The sequence below is a fragment of the Vidua chalybeata genome, chromosome 32, assembly GCF_026979565.1.
Source record: "Vidua chalybeata isolate OUT-0048 chromosome 32, bVidCha1 merged haplotype, whole genome shotgun sequence".
In the NCBI taxonomy this organism is placed as follows: Eukaryota; Metazoa; Chordata; class Aves; order Passeriformes; family Viduidae; genus Vidua; species Vidua chalybeata.
In genome coordinates, this window is record NC_071561.1 from 1,420,147 (window position 1) to 1,436,364 (window position 16,218).

General features: G+C 61.2%; 1 protein-coding gene across 3 annotated transcripts in view; it reads right to left on the minus strand.

The window, feature by feature from the left end:
• Window positions 1-16,218, minus strand: part of KDM5C (lysine demethylase 5C) — a 31,162-nt gene that overhangs the window by 13,256 nt on the left and 1,688 nt on the right. The window contains exons 2-14 of one of the 3 annotated variants that reach the window (XM_053968107.1): window positions 14,214-14,291; window positions 13,990-14,112; window positions 12,164-12,334; window positions 11,948-12,079; window positions 11,728-11,851; window positions 10,164-10,342; window positions 9,911-10,069; window positions 7,895-8,014; window positions 7,066-7,224; window positions 5,067-5,248; window positions 3,521-3,683; window positions 3,319-3,438; window positions 1,750-1,944 (exon numbers count right to left, since the gene is read on the minus strand). In XM_053968107.1, coding sequence (XP_053824082.1) covers window positions 1,750-1,944; window positions 3,319-3,438; window positions 3,521-3,683; window positions 5,067-5,248; window positions 7,066-7,224; window positions 7,895-8,014; window positions 9,911-10,069; window positions 10,164-10,342; window positions 11,728-11,851; window positions 11,948-12,079; window positions 12,164-12,334; window positions 13,990-14,112; window positions 14,214-14,291 — 1,905 coding nt within the window. Of the gene's footprint in view, window positions 1-1,749; window positions 1,945-3,318; window positions 3,439-3,520; window positions 3,684-5,066; window positions 5,249-7,065; window positions 7,225-7,894; window positions 8,015-9,910; window positions 10,070-10,163; window positions 10,343-11,727; window positions 12,083-12,163; window positions 12,335-13,989; window positions 14,113-14,213; window positions 14,292-16,218 lie in introns of all 3 variants that reach the window. The other 2 variants (XM_053968106.1, XM_053968105.1) reach the window with 2 other exon arrangements.

Sequence of the window (16,218 nt, forward strand, 5' to 3'; positions counted from 1 at the left end):
TGATGTCCTGGGGGGTGCAAGAACTGGACACCGGGCCCCCCCCATGGAGATTTTGGGGTGCCCACAGCACCCACAATTCCTTTATGATCCCCTGAGAGGGATAAAAATTCCCTCAGATTTTCCCCTGCAGCTCCAACCCTTCCTGCTCTGCCTCCATGATGCCCTGGGGGGGCCAAAAAACGGACATCAGACCCCCCCCGTGGAGATTTTGGGGTGCCCACAGCGCCCACAATCCCTTCCTGATGCTGTGACTGGGATAAAAATTCTGTCAGATCCCCCCCTGCATTCCTGCTCTGTCTCCGTGATGTCCTGGGGGGCAAAAAACACAGACATCGGAACCCCCACATGGAGATTTTGGGGTGCCCACAGCACCTCCAATTCCTCCATGATGCCCTGAGAGGGATAAAAATTCCCTCAGATTTTCCCCTGCAGCTCCAACCCTTCCTGCTCTGTCTCCGTGATGCCCTGGGGGCCAAAAAACGGACATCAGACCCCCCCCGTGGAGATTTTGGGGTGCCCACAGCACCTCCAATTCCTCCATGATGCCCTGAGAGGGATAAAAATTCCCTCAGATTTTCCCCTGCAGCTCCAACCCTTCCTGCTCTGTCTCTGTGATGCCCTGGGGGGGCCAAAAAATGGACATCAGACCCCCCCCATGGAGATTTTGGGGTGCCCCCAGCACCCCCATAACCCCCTAAGGGTGGCACAAACACAACCCTCACCCCCTCCCCAGAACTTTTGGGGTGCCCCTAACCCCTAAAACCCCTGAGGGCACAAACACAACGCTCACCCCTTCACAGAGATTTTGGGGTGCCCTAACCCCCACATAACCCCCTAAGGGTCACACAAACACAACCCTCACCCCTCCCCAGAGATTTTGGGGTGCTCTTAATACCCCCTAAGGGTGGCACAAACACAACCCTCACCCCCTCCCCAGAACTTTTGGGGTGCCCCTAACACCCCCATAACCCCCTAAAGGCAGCACAAACACAACCCTCACCCCCTCCCAAGAACTTTTGGGGTGCCCCTAATACCCCTAAGGGTGGCACAAACACAACCCTCACCCCATCCCAGAGATTTTGGGGTGCCCCTAACACCCCCATAACCCCCTGAAGGAGGCACAAACACAACCCTCACCCCATCCCAGAGCTTTTGGGGTGCCCCTAACACCCCCTAAGGGTGGCACAAACACAACCCTCACCCTTCCCAGAGCTTTTGGGGTGCCCCTAACACCCCCTAAGGGTGGCACAAACACAACCCTCCCCCTTCCCAGAGCTTTTGGGGTGCCCCTAACACCCCCTAAGGGTGGCACAAACACAACCCTCACCCTTCCCAGAGATTTTGGGGTGCCCCATAATCCCCTAAGGGTGGCACAAACACAACCCTCACCCCATCCCAGAGCTTTTGGGGTGCCCCATAATCCCCTAAGGCACAAACACAACCCTCACCCCTTCCCCAGAACTTTTGGGGTGCCCCTAACACCCCCATAACCCCCTAAGGGTGGCACAAACACAACCCTCACCCCCTCCCAGAGATTTTGGGGTGCCCCTAACACCCCCATAACCCCCTGAAGGAGGCACAAACACAACCCTCACCCCTTCCCCAGAACTTTTGGGGTGCCCCAACCCCTCCACCACCCCCCGAGCGTGACACAACCACACCCCCACCCCTGCAGTTCCCCCTCCCCATCCTCACCCCTCCGTCTCTCGGGGCGCCCCCCCAGCCCCCAATTTTTTGGGGTGCCCCCACCTTCTCCAGCAGGGCCTTGCGCAGCTTGCGCTCCTCCTGCACGAGCACGAACATCTCCTTGTGCACGGCGGCCGCCAGGTTCAGGTCCAGCTTCTCGGGGCTCGCGGCCATCTTGCAGATCAGCTCCTCGTGCGAGAAGACGCAGTAACGGCGCAGGCGGCGGTAGTGCTCGATGCACTGCCTGCCCGCGGGGAGCTGCACGGGATGGGGGGGTCAGGGGGGTCCCCAAAATCTGGGGGAACCCCTAAACACAGCCCTGAACCCGGCTGGGCTGAGCCTGCAAACTGGGAACTCTCAAACTGGGAATACTCAAACTGGGAAGTGAGTCCCTGAACTGGGTAGTGCTCGATGCACTGCCTGCCCGCGGGGAGCTGCAGGGGATGGGGGGGTCAGGGGGGTCCCCAAAATCTGGGGGGAACCCCTAAAGGCAGTCCTGAACCCGGCTGGGCTGAGCCCTCAAACTGGGAACCCTCAAACTGGGAATACTCAAACTGGGAACTCTCAAACTGGGAACCCCTGTGAGTCCCTGAACTGGGCAGTGCTCGATGCGCTGCAGGGGATGGGGGGGTCAGGGGGGTCCCCAAAATCTGGGGGAACCCCTAAACACAGCTCTGAACCCGGCTGGGCTGAGCCCTCAAACTGGGAACCCTCAAACTGGGAATAGTCAAACTGGGAAGTGAGTCCCTGAACTGGGTAGTGCTCGATGCACTGCCTGCCCGCGGGGAGCTGCACGGGATGGGGGGGTCAGGGGGGTCCCCAAAATCTGAGGGAACCCCTAAACACAGCTCTGAACCCGGCTGGCCACCCCCAAACTTCAGGGACTCCACACCCTGTACCCCTCAACACAGCCTGGAGTTTCTGGGGGTTCCCTTCAGGCCTTTTTTGGTTCCTTTTATTGCACATTTTATTGTTTCCCTTAAGATTTTGGGGTTTTTTTTTCCTCATTCCTCCAGTTTTTTTTTTTTTTTTTTTTGATTTTCCCTGGATATTCTGTGCACCCCCCAGGTACTTTCTGTGCCCCCAGGTATTTTTGTGTTCCCCCAGGTACATTTCCTGCCCCCCCAGGTATATTTTCTACCCCTAGGTACATTTTCTACCCCCCCAGATATATTTTCTCCCCTCCCAGGTATATTTTCTGCCTCCCTAGCTACATTTTCTCCCCTCCCAGGTACATTTTCTACACCCTAGGCACATTTCCTGCCCCCCTAGCTACATTTCCTGCCCTCCCAGGTACATTTTCTGCCCCCCTAGCTACATTTCCTGCCCTCCCAGGTATATTTTCTGCCCCCTAGGTGTATTTTCTACCCCCCCAGGTATATTTTCTACCCCCTAGGTGTATTTTCTACCCCCCCAGGTATATTTTCTACCCCCTAGGTACATTTTCTACCCACCTAGGCACATCTTCTGCCCCCCTAGGCACATTTTCTGCCCCCCCAGCTACATTTCCGGCCCCCCCGAGCTACATTTCCTGCTCTCCCAGGTATATTTCCTGCCCCCCCAGGTATATTTCCTGCCCCCCCAGGTATATTTCCTGCCCCCCCCGGGTATTTTGGAGCCCCCAGAGCTCACCCAGTCGGCCGTGCAGAAGTTGACAGCCTCGGCAAAGTTGTAGCCCTGGTTGAAGCCGCTGTGGTAGGCGCGGGGGAAGGTGATGACGAACTCGCCGGCGCATTGGTTGGTCCGGACCACCTGGGGACACACCTGGGCTCACACCTGGGCTCAGCAGGCTGTGACAGGCTCCAGGGGGGCCGGGGGACACCCCCCAACTCACGGGGACGCCGTGGGCCATCAGGGTGTTGGGGTTCATGAGGGTGACGAGCTGGTGCAGGAGGTCGGGCTGGCTCTCGAACAGCTCCGGCGTCAGCTTCTTCATCACCTCCTCCAGGTGCTCGGCCGCGAACGACGGGACCCCGTACCACGTCTTGGGCTCACCCCTGGGGATGGACACCCCAAAAATGTCCTGATCCCACCCCAAAAACCTCATCATCCCAACCCAAAAATGTCCTGATTTCACCCCAAAATCCTCCTGATCCCACCCTAAAAACCTCCTGATCCCATCCTGAAAACCTCCTGGTCCCAACCCTAAATCTTCATCATCTCACCCCAAAAACCTCCTGATCCCACCCCAAAATCCTCCTGATCCCACCCCAAAATCCTCCTGGTCCCACCCCGTACCACGTCTTGGGCTCACCCCTGGGGATGGACACCCCAAAAACCGCCTGATCCCACCCCAAAAACCTCCTGATCCCACCCCAAAAACCTCCTGATCCCACCCCAAAATCCTCCTGATCCCACCCCAAAAACCTCCTGATCCCACCCTGAAAATCTACTGATCCCACCCCAAAAACCTCCTGGTCCCACCCCGTACCACGTCTTGGGCTCACCCCTGGGGATGGACACCCCAAAAATGTCCTGATCCCACCCCAAAATCCTCCTGATCCCACCCCAAAATCCTCCTGATCCCACCCCAAAAACCTCCTGATCCCACCCCGTACCACGTCTTGGGCTCACCCCTGGGGATGGACACCCCAAAAATGTCCTGATCCCACCCCAAAATCCTCCTGATCCCACCCCAAAATCATCCTGGTCCCACCCCGTACCACGTCTTGGGCTCACCCCTGGGGATGGACACCCCAAAAATGTCCTGATCCCACCCCAAAATCCTCCTGATCCCACCCCGTACCACGTCTTGGGCTCACCCCTGGGGATGGACACCCCAAAAATCTCCTGATCCCACCCCAAAAACCTCATCATCCCAACCCAAAAATGTCCTGATTTCACCCCAAAATCCTCCTGATCCCATCCTGAAAACCTCCTGGTCCCAACCCTAAATCTTCATCATCTCACCCCAAAAACCTCCTGATCCCACCCCAAAATCCTCCTGATCCCACCCCGTACCACGTCTTGGGCTCACCCCTGGGGATGGACACCCCAAAAAAGTCCTGATTGCACCTTAAAAACCTCCTGATCCCACCCAAACACCCCAAAGTCGCTCCCCTGGCCCCCCAAATACCCTGAAGTTGCTCCCCTGGCCCCCCAAATACCCCAAAGTTGCCCCTCTGGACCCCCAAACACCCCAAGGTCACTGCCCTAGCCCCCCAAATGCCCCCCAAACACCCCAAAGTTGCCCCTGTGGCCACCCAAACGCCCAAAATTGCTCCCCTGGCCCCTAAGATGCCCCCCAAACACCCCAAAGTCACTCCCTGGTCCCCCCAAACACCCCAAAATCACTCCCCTGGTCCCCCCAAACACCCCAAAATCACTCCCCTGGCCCCCCAAACACCCCAAAATGGCCCCCCTGGCCCCCCAGTGCCCACCAGTGGAGGTAGTTGATGGAGTAGCTCCAGTGGTCCTCGATGTGCCAGCAGAAGGCTGAGAACACCATGCCCACGTAGAGCCAGGGCACCTTCATGCCCGAGATGTCGGCGTTGATGTGGCACAGCACCGACTGCTGCAGCACCGGCATCACGTTCAGGTTCCAGCCGCTGCCCGCGTACTCCTGGGGACAGCGGGGACGTCACCCGGGCACGGGGACGTGGCACTGCCACCCCCTGGGGACAGTGTCACCCGGGCACGGGGACATGGCACTGCCACCCCCTGGGGACAGTGTCACCCGGGCACGGGGACGTGGCACTGCCAGCCCACCATGGGGACAGTGTCACCCGGGCACGGGGACGTGGCACTGCCACCCCAACATGGGGACAGTGTCACCCGGGCACGGGGACGTGGCACTGCCACCCCAACATGGGGACAGTGTCACCCGGGCACGGGGATGTGGCACTGCCACCCCAACACAGGGACAGCGTCACCCGGGCACGGGGACGTGGCACTGCCAGCCCACCATGGGGACAGTGTCACCCGGGCACGGGGACGTGGCACTGCCACCCCAACATGGGGACAGTGTCACCCGGGCACGGGGACGTGGCACTGCCAGCCCACCATGGGGACAGTGTCACCCGGGCACGGGGACATGGCACTGCCACCCCCCCACAGGGACAGTGTCACCCGGGAACGGGGATGTGGCACTGCCAGCCCACCACGGGGACAGCGTCACTCGGGCACGGGGACTTGGCATTGCCACCCCATGGGGACAGCGTCACCCGGGCATGGGGACGTGGCACTGCCACCCCCCCACAGGGACAGCGTCACCCGGGCATGGGGATGTGGCACTGCCACCCCTTGGGGACAGTGTCACCCGGGCACGGGGATGTGGCATTGCCACCCCTTGGGGACAGTGTCACCCGGGCACGGGGACGTGGCACTGCCACCCCAACACAGGGACAGCGTCACTCGGGCACGGGGACTTGGCATTGCCACCCCATGGGGACAGCGTCACCCGGGCATGGGGACGTGGCACTGCCACCCCCCCACAGGGACAGCGTCACCCGGGCATGGGGATGTGGCACTGCCACCCCTTGGGGACAGTGTCACCCGGGCACGGGGATGTGGCATTGCCACCCCATGGGGACAGTGTCACCCGGGCATGGGGATGTGGCACTGCCACCCCCTGGGGACAGTGTCACCCGGGCATGGGGATGTGGCACTGCCAGCCCAACATGGGGACAGTGTCACCCGGGCACGGGGACGTGGCATTGCCAGCCCACCACAGGGACAGTGTCACCCGGGCATGGGGATGTGGCATTGCCACCCCTTGGGGACAGTGTCACCCGGGCACGGGGATGTGGCATTGCCACCCCTTGGGGACAGTGTCACCCGGGCACGGGGACGTGGCACTGCCACCCCAACACAGGGACAGCGTCACTCGGGCACGGGGACGTGGCACTGCCACCCCCAAACAGGGACAGCGTCACCCGGGCACGGGGACTTGGCATTGCCACCCCATGGGGACAGCGTCACCCGGGCACGGGGATGTGGCACTGCCACCCCAACATGGGGACAGTGGCACCAAGGGGACAGGGGCATCCTGAGGGACACCAGCACCCCCATCGTGGGGACAACGGGGATGCCACCACCACAGGGGACAGGGACATGGCATCACCCCCCATGGGGACAGGGGACACTGGGTCACCCCCCATGGGGACAGGGACACCCACAGGGACAGCATCACCCGCCATGGGGACAGGGGACACTGGGTCACCCCCCATGGGGACAATGACACCCATGGGGACAGCATCACCCGCCATGGGGACAGGGGACACTGGGTCACCCCCCATGGGGACAGGGGCACCACAGGGGACAGGGGCCACTGGATCTCCACGCCCATGGGGACAAGGGGCCCAAGGGTCACCCCGCCACGTGGCAGTGCCCCGGGAGGAGGTGCCCGTGTCCCTGGCAGGTGACAAGGCGCTGTCCCACCTCCTCCTCGGGGGACAGGCGCCGTTTGCCGTCGCGCACGGGGAAGCCGGAGCCGAACTCCTTGGAGTGGATGTCGGCGCCGTACTCCACGGTCACGTCCTCCTCGATGCTGTTCACCAGGCGCCAGAACTCCTTCTCCACCAGCTCCGTGGGCACCATCTGTGGGCAGGGGGCTTCAGGGGAAGGGTTTGGGGGCATTTTGGGGGGTTTTGAGGGCATTTTGGGGGATTTTGAGGGGGCATTTGGAGGCTATCCACCAGAACTCCTTCTCCACCAGCTCCGTGGGCACCATCTGCGGGCAGGGGGCTTCAGGGAAAGGGTTTGGGGGCATTTTGGGGGTATTTGGGGGCATTTTGGGGGGTTTTGAGAGCATTTTGGGGGGTTTTGAGGGCATTTTGGGGGGTTTTGAGGGCATTTTAGGGGATTTTGAGGGGGCATTTGGAGGCTATCCACCAGAACTCCTTCTCTACCAGCTCCGTGGGCACCATCTGCGGGCAGGGGGCTTCAGGGGAAGGGTTTGGGGGCATTTTGGGGGCATTTTGGGGGGGGGGGGTTGGGTGGGATTTGGAGGCTGTTCACCAGAACTTCTTCTCCACCAGCTCTGTGGGCACCATCTGTGGGCAGGGGACAGATCTGGGGGCATTTTGGGGGGTTTTGGGGGCATTTTGGGGGGTTTTGGGGGGCTCACATAGACGGGCATGTTGAACTAGTCGGCCTTGAAGGCATCACCCACCTCCCCCAAAGGGAGGGGAGCTCAAGGGAGTCTGGGGGGGGCTCAGGGGAACCTGGGGGGGTTTTGGGGGGCCCAGGGGGGTTTTGGGGCGCTCACGTGGACGGGCATGTTGAAGTAGTCGGCCTTGAAGGCGTCGGCCATCTCGCCGAAGCTCTGCAGGGTGTACTCCCGCGTGGCCTGCTCGAAGCCAAACGCCTCCGGGGGCCGCTTGCACTCCTGGGGGGACACCGGGGGGGTCAGGGGGCTTGGGGACACCGGGGGGGTCACTGGGGACACCGGGAGGGGTCATTGGGGACACTGGGAGGGGTCATTGGGGACACCGGGAGGGGTCAGGGGGCTTGGGGACGTTGGGAGGGGTCATTGAGGAGACCGGGGGGGTCAGGGGGCTTAGGGACACCGGGAGGGGTCATTGGGGACATCAGGGTCAGAGGGTTTGGGGACATCAGGGGGGGTCATTGGGGACACTGGGAGGGGTCATTGAGGACACCAAGGGTCAGGGGGCTTGGGGACATTAGGAGAGGGCATTGGGGACACTGGGGGTCAAGGAGGGCTTGGGGACACTGGGAGGGGTCATGGGGACACTGGGGATCAGGGGTTTTGGGAACACTGGGAGGGGTCATTGGGGACACCGGGAGGGTCAGGGGGCTTGGGGACACCAGGGGGGGGTCACTGGGGACACTGGGAGGGGTCATTGGGGACACTGGGAGGGGTCACTGGGGACACTGGGGGGGTCATTGGGGACACTGGGAGGGGTCACTGGGGACACTGGGGGGGTCATTGGGGACACTGGGGGGGGTCACTGGGGACACTGGGGGGGTCATTGGGGAAACTGGGGGGGTCATTGGAGACACCAGGGGGGTCAGGGGACTTGGGGACACCACGAGGGGTCACTGGGGACACCGGGAGGGGTCATTGGGGACATCGGGGTCAGAGGGCCTGGAGACACTGGGAGGGGTCACTGGAGACACTGGGAGGGGTCACTGAGGACACTGGGAGGGTCATCGGGGACACCGGGGGGGTCAGGGGGCTTGGGGACACCGGGAGGGGTCACTGGGGACACTGGGAGAGGTCATGGGGGACACTGGGAGTCAAGGGGGGCTTGGGGACACCAGGAGGGGTCACTGGGGACACTGGGAGGGTCACTGGGGACACCGGAAGGGGTCAGGGGGCTTGGGGACACCACGAGGGGTCACTGGGGACACCGGGAGGGGTCATTGGGGACATCGGGGTCAGAGGGCCTGAAGACACTGGGAGGGGTCACTGGGGACACTGGGAGGGTCATCGGGGACACCGGGGGGGTCGCTGGGGACAGCTCCAGGTACTTGGGGCACGCTACAGAAAGCACCTCAGGGGGTCTCTAACCCCATAGATGGAGGTCCCCAGCCCCACAGACAGGCCTGGATGGGATTTGGGAGCCCCCACCCCACAGATCAGAGGAACCCAAACCCCCCCTGAAAGCCAGGACAGCACACAAGGGGGGGGTCTGGTCCCAACCCCACAGATCAGGGGGTCCCTAAACCCCACAGATCAGGGAATCCCTAAACCCCACAGATCAGGGGGTCCCTAGACCCCACAGATCAGGGGGTTCCTAAACCCCACAGATCAGGGGATCCCTAAACCCACAGATCAGGGGGTCCCTAGACCCCACAGATCAGGGAATCCCTAAACCCACAAATCAGGGGGTCCCTAAACCCACAGATGGGTCCCTAAACCCCACAGACCAGGGGGTCCCTAAACCCACAGATCAGGGGATCCCTAAACCCCACAGATCAGGGGGTCCCTAGACCCCACAGATCAGGGGGTCCCTAGACCCCACAGATCAGGGGGTCCCTAAACCCCACAGATCAGGGGATCCCTAAACCCCACAGATCAGGGGATCCCTATCCCATAGATCAGGGGGTCCCTAAACCCCACAGATCAGGGGGTCCCAGCCCCACAGACAGGCCTGGATGGGATTTGGGAGCCCCCACCCCACAGATGAGAAGAACCCAAACACCCTCAGAGCACAGGACACCACACAAGGAGAGGAGGGGGGGTGTGTTCCCCACCCCACAGCTGGGACGTGACCCACACCGGGGGGGATCCCAGGGGGTGTCCCCATGTCCCCCTCACCGCCATGACGCATTTGGGGCAGCGCCAGATGCCCTTGGGGATCTCGGGCAGGGGGGGCAGCAGGCAGAAGATGTGGTAGTTGTCATCGCAGCCGTCGCACAGCAGCAGCTTGTCGTCCTCGTCGCCCCGCGAGCAGATCCGGCACACGTAGGAATCCACCTGGGGTGGGTGAGGGGGGGGAAAAGGGGGATTTTGGGGTGGGGATTTGGGGTCTGAGGGGGTCCCACCCCCAGCTCAGGAGAGCCCTACTCACGAACTGGCTGTTGCTGTGGCTGCGGCGCAGCCTCATGGTCATCTTGGTGCAGGGCTCGGGGCTGTGGCGCAGCTCGTCCCGCCCGTCCCGCGCCCCCGGCGGCACCGGGGACCCCCGGGGCTCCCCCGCCGGCTCCTCCTTCACCACCACCGTGGGGGGGCACTCGGGGCCATCCTTGTCTGCGGGGAGGGGGCAAATGGGGCTTACTGGGAGAGGCTGGGGGGTTACAGAACAATTGGGGGGTGCTGAATTATGGGGGTTACTGGGAGAGGCTGGGGGGTTACAGAACAATTGGGGGGTGCTGAATTATGGGGGTTACTGGGAGGTTACAGAACAATTGGGGGTTACTGGGAGATTGGCGGGTGCTGGATCATGGGGGGTTACTGGGAGATTGGGGGTTACTGGGAGACTGGGGGTGCTGGATTGTGGGGGGGTTACTGGGAGGTTGGGGGGTGCTGGACCATGGGGGGGTTACTGGGAGGCTGGGGGGTGCTAGGAGATTGGGAGTTACTGGGAGGTTGGGGGGTTACAGAGCAATGGGGGTTACTGGGAGATTGGGGGGTGCTGGATCATGGGGGGTTACTGGGAGATTGGGGGGTGCTGGATCATGGGGGGTTACTGGGAGATTGGGGGGGGTTATTGAACCTTTGGGGGGGTTCTGAACCACTTAGCAACTGGGGGGTACTGAACTATTGAGGGGTTGCAGAAAAACTGGGGGTTACTGAGAGATTGGGGGTGTTACTGAGACTTTGGGGGGGTAACAGAACAATTGGGGGAGTGCTGAACCTTTGGGGGGTTACTGAGAGATTGGGGGGTAGTGAGCAATTAGAGGGGTACAGAATAATTGGGGGGTGCTGAACGATTTGGGGGGGGTTACAGCACCATTGGAGAGTTACTGAACCTTTTGGGGGTTACAGAATCACTGGGGGGTGCTGAATTATTGGGGTGTTACAGAAAAATTGGGGGAGCTCTGAACCACTGGGAAGTCCCTGAGCAGTTGGGGGGTTACAGAACAGCAGGGAGAGTTTTGAATTCTTGGGAGGTTTTTGAACCATTGTGGGGTTATTGAACAACTGGGGAAAGGGAAATGGGAGGGGGTGTCAAAAGAATGGGAGGGGGCAAAAGAGGAGAAGGGGTTCCCTAAAGAACTGGGGGGGAAAGGGGTCCCTAAAGACTGGGAGAGGGGTGTCTGTCCCACTAGGGAGAAATCTGTCCACAAGTAACTGGGGAGAGAAGGTTCCTGAAGAATTGAGAAGGAGACATCCCATAAAACCCATGGGTGTGCGAGGGCATCCCAAAAAAAAAAAAATGAGGAGAGAAACTCTGGGAGGTGTGACCCAAAAGAGAGAGGAGACAGGAAGGGAAAAGTCCCTGAAGAATCCAAAAGAATTTGGGAGACACCTCAAACAAACTGTGGGCAAAGAGGCTCCCGCAAGAACTACGGGGGCGTGCCAGAATAAAAACCAAAAAAGATCCCAAAAAGACACAGAGGCTCCCAGAAAGATTTAAGGGGTCCTAACAACCCCTGCACCCCCACATAATGGAGGGGGGGGGTCCCCAATACCTTTCTTCCTCAGGGTCTTATCCTTGGCCACCAGCCCCAACCCCAACATTTTGGGCCCGGCCCCGTAAATCTGCAGCTTCTTCAGCTCGGGGTTCTTCTCGATGTCCTCCTCCGTGGGCTCGGGCTGCGGGACAGCGGCGTCAGGGGACGATCCCAGGGTGGGATTCGGAGATCCCAGGGAAGGTTTTGGGGATCCCAGGGAGGGATTTGGGGTGCCCACCTCCTGCTGCAGGCGCTTGGCACGCCGGCCGTAGCTGTTGAACTTGGAGGGCTGCACGGACTGGCGCAGGGGGATGCTGTGGGGTTTGTACTCCCGGTCCTTCTCCTCGCTCTCAAAGGGCCGCGCGTGGCACTGCTGGAGGGAGTGTGGGGGACCCTCAGCGTGGCCTGGGGTCTCCCCCAAGACCCCCCCACCCACCCAAAACCCAGCGCTCACCACCAGGTTGGCCCCAGACTGGTACATCTCGTAGGGGTAGATGATGCGCTCGTAGTGCGCCCGCAGCAGCGAGCCGATGTTCTTGCCCGACGGGTACGAGAGGCGCTGGGCCACCCGCGCCCACCGCCGGTCCTTGCAGATGGCCTCGTAGCCACCCTCCTCCATCACCACCTGTGAGGGGACACTGAGGGCTCAGGGACACCCCAGAGCCACCCCAGAGCCACCCAGGGCCACCCCCAGTCCCTGCAAATGGCCTCACAGCCACCTTCCTCCATCACCACCTGTGAGGGGACACTGAGCGCTCAGGGACATCCCAGGGCCACCCCCGGTCCTTGCAGATGGCCTCGTGGCCACCTTCCTCTGTCACCACCTGTGAGGGGACACCGAGGGCTCAGGGACACCCCAGAGCCACCCCAGAGCCACCCAGGGCCACCCCAGAGCCACCATCCTCCAGCCAAGGCCACCTCCAGTCCTTGCAGATGGCCTCGTAGCCACCTTCCTCTGTCACCACCTGTGAGGGGACACTGAGCGCTCAGGGACACCCCAGAGCCACCTAGAGCCACCCAGGGCCACCTCTGGTCCCTGCAGATGGCCTCGTGGCCACCCTCCTCCATCACCACATGTGAGGGGACACTGAGGGACACTGGGACATCCCAGAGCCAGCCAGGGCCACCCCAGAGCCACCTGTGGCCCCCAGAGCCACTGTCCTCCAGCTAAGGCCACCCCCAGTCCTTGCAGATGGCCTCACAGCCACATCACCACCTCTGAGGGGACACTGAGGGACATCCCAGAGCCACCCAGGGCCACCCCAGTCCTTGCAGATGGCCTCGTAGCCACCCTCCTCCATCACCACCTGCGAGGGGACACTGAGGGCTCAGGGACATCCAGAGCCACCTAGAGCCACCCTGGGCCACCCTCAGTCCTTGCAGATGGCCTCATGGCCACCTTCCTCTGTCACCACCTGTGAGGGGACACTGACGGCCACCCCAGAGCCACCCAGGGCCACCCCAGAGCCACCCAGGGCCACCCCAGAGCCACCGTCCTCCAGCCAAGGCCACCCCCAGTCCTTGCAGATGGCCTCGTGGCCACCCTCCTCCATCACCACCTGTGAGGGGACACTGAGGGCTCAGGGACATCCAGAGCCACCCCAGAGCCACCTCAGAGCCACCCAGGGCCACCCCAGAGCCACCCAGGGTCACTTGTGCCCATGGCTGGTACTTGTACCCCCTCGCCCCCATCACCACCACCGAGTACCCCAGAACTGGCCACGTTCCCCCAAAAATGGGGACGTGACCCCCCCCTAAATGGGGACATTCCCTCCATGGGGGCAGTGAACTCCTCTAAAAGCAAACATTTCCCCCCCCCACCCAAAGAAATAATTAATTCTCTGATTAGAAAATACTCCCCCAGGAAAAGCAATTACACCCCCCAAAACAGAAAGATTCTCCCACACGATTAACCCCCTAAATAGAAAAATATCTTCCAAAAGAGTAAAATACTCCTCAAAAACACAATTAAACTCCTAAACGGGAAAATTAAATTAAATTCCTAAATGGGAAAACATCCCCAAGAAGGGCAATTAATCCCCCCTAAATGAAAACATGCCTCCCCCCCCCCAATAAAAAATAAACCCCTGAAGGAAAAATCACCCCCCAGATCAGAAAACACCCCTAAATTTGGGGGAATGAACCCCCCAAATAGGAAAACACTCCCCCCAGCAGACAATTACCACTGAGGGGAGGCCCTTCCCCAACCTGCCCCCCAGGTGTGACCCCCCCGGGCAGGGCTGGGGGTCCCCATTTTGTGCCCCCCCCCCCACCCCTCACCTTGCTGAGGCTGTAGAGGTCGAGGATGCGCCGCTCCACGTTGGGAATCTTGAGGGAGGAGCCCTGGATCTCCCAAAATTTGGCGATCTGGTCCAGGTAGTTCAGCTTCACCCGGGTCTGCGCCTGGAGGAGGAGGAAATGGGGGTGCAAAGATGTGGGTGAGACCTGTGCACACCCCAAAATCAGCCCCAAAACCCCCCCGCCCCACAACCTGCCCCACTCACCTCCAGCTCGTTGAGCCGCTGGATGCGGGGGGTGAACCTGAAGTTGTCGACCTCGACAGCAAAGGGGGGCTGCCAGTCCTGGGGGGGGGCAAAGGGGGGGTCAGGGATGGGCAGAGGGTCACACAGCCCGAGTTTGGGGGGGCAGCAGCTATGCCCCCCCCTCCAGTGTGGCATAAACCCCAAATTTGGGGGGCGGGGGTCAGCAGCAACACCCCACCCACCCCACAAGTCCTGCAGGGAGAACGCACAGCTCAAATTTGGGGGGCAAGGGGGGGGCAGCAGCCATGCCACCCCCCCCCCGGTCCTGCACGTGCAAGGAGAAATTTGGGGGGCACAGGGAACAAACAGACCAAATTTGGGGGGCACAGAGAACACACAGCCCAAATTTGGGGCACAGAGCCCAAATTTTGGGGGGCACAGCTCAAATTTTGGGGGGCACAGAGAACACACAGCCCAAATTTTGGGGGGCACAGAGAACACCCAGACCAAATTTTGGGGCGCACAGAGAACACACAGCACAAATTTTGGGGGGCACAGAGAACACCCAGACCAAATTTGGGGGGCACAGCCCAAATCTGGGGGGCATAGAGAACACACAGCCCAAATTTGAGGGGCACAGCCCAAATCTGGGGCACACAAAGAACACACAGCCCAAATTTTGGGGGGCACAGAGAACACACAGCACAAATCTGGGGGGCACAGAGAACAAACAGCCCAAATTTTGGGGCACACGGCTCAAATTTTGGGGGGCACGGAGAACAGACAGACCAAATTTGGGGGGCACAGAGAACACCCAGACCAAATTTTGGGGGGCACAGAGAACACACAGCCCAAATTTTGGGGGGCATAGAGAACACCCAGACCAAATTTTGGGGGGCACAGGGAACAAACAGCCCAAATTTGGGGGGCACAGCCCAAATCTGGGGGGCACAGAGAACACACAGCCAAAATTTGGGGTGCACAGCCTAAATTTTGGGGGGCACAGAGAACACCCAGACCAAATTTTGGGGCGCACAGAGAACACACAGCACAAATTTTGGGGGGCACAGAGAACACCCAGACCAAATTTGGGGGGCACAGCCCAAATCTGGGGGGCATAGAGAACACACAGCCCAAATTTGAGGGGCACAGCCCAAATCTGGGGCACACAGAGAACACACAGCCCAAATTTTGGGGGGCACAGAGAACAAACAGCCCAAATTTTGGGGCACACGGCTCAAATTTTGGGGGGCACAGAGAACAAACAGCATACATTTGGGGGGCACAGCCTAAATCTGGGGGGCACAGAGAACAAACAGCCCAAATTTGTGGGGCACAGAGAACACCCAGATCAAATTTTGGGGGGCACAGAGAACACACAGCCCAAATTTTGGGGGGCACAGAGAACACACATCCTAAATTTGGGGGGCACAGCTTAAATCTGGGGGGCACAGGGAACAAACAGCCCAAATTTGGGGGTCGGCGGGGGGGTGGGGGGGGTCAGCACCCACATCCTCCCACAGGAAGATCAGCCCGGGGGGAAAAACGGGGTGTTGGGGGGGGGGGACCCCAGCCCAAATTCGTGCCCCCCCCGCAGCGAGGGCCACCCCCGCACCCCCCGTGGCGGGGGGGGGACACCGGGGGTGCCCCCGGGGCCGGTGACGCCAGCACGGCCCGGCCCTCCCGGAAGCCCTTCCCTCGCCGAGCAGGGGGGACCGGCTCGGCCTGTCCCCCCCCCCCCCTCCCCAAAAAGGCGACACGGCGACAAAAGGGACCCCCCCCCGCTGCGGAGACAGAGCGCGGCGACCCCCCCCAAAAAACAGGAAACCAACCGGGGAATGGAAGCGGGGGGGGGTGGGGATGGGGGGGGGGGGCGCAGGTGGCGGCCGAGCCCCCCCCCCCCCCCCCCACACCCAGGTGCCCCCCCCGGTTCCCCCCCATGCCGGGGTCGCTGGCCGAGCCGGGGACCCCCCCCCGGAGCGGCCGGACCCCCCCCGCGCCCGCAGACAAAGGCTCGGCGCTGGCG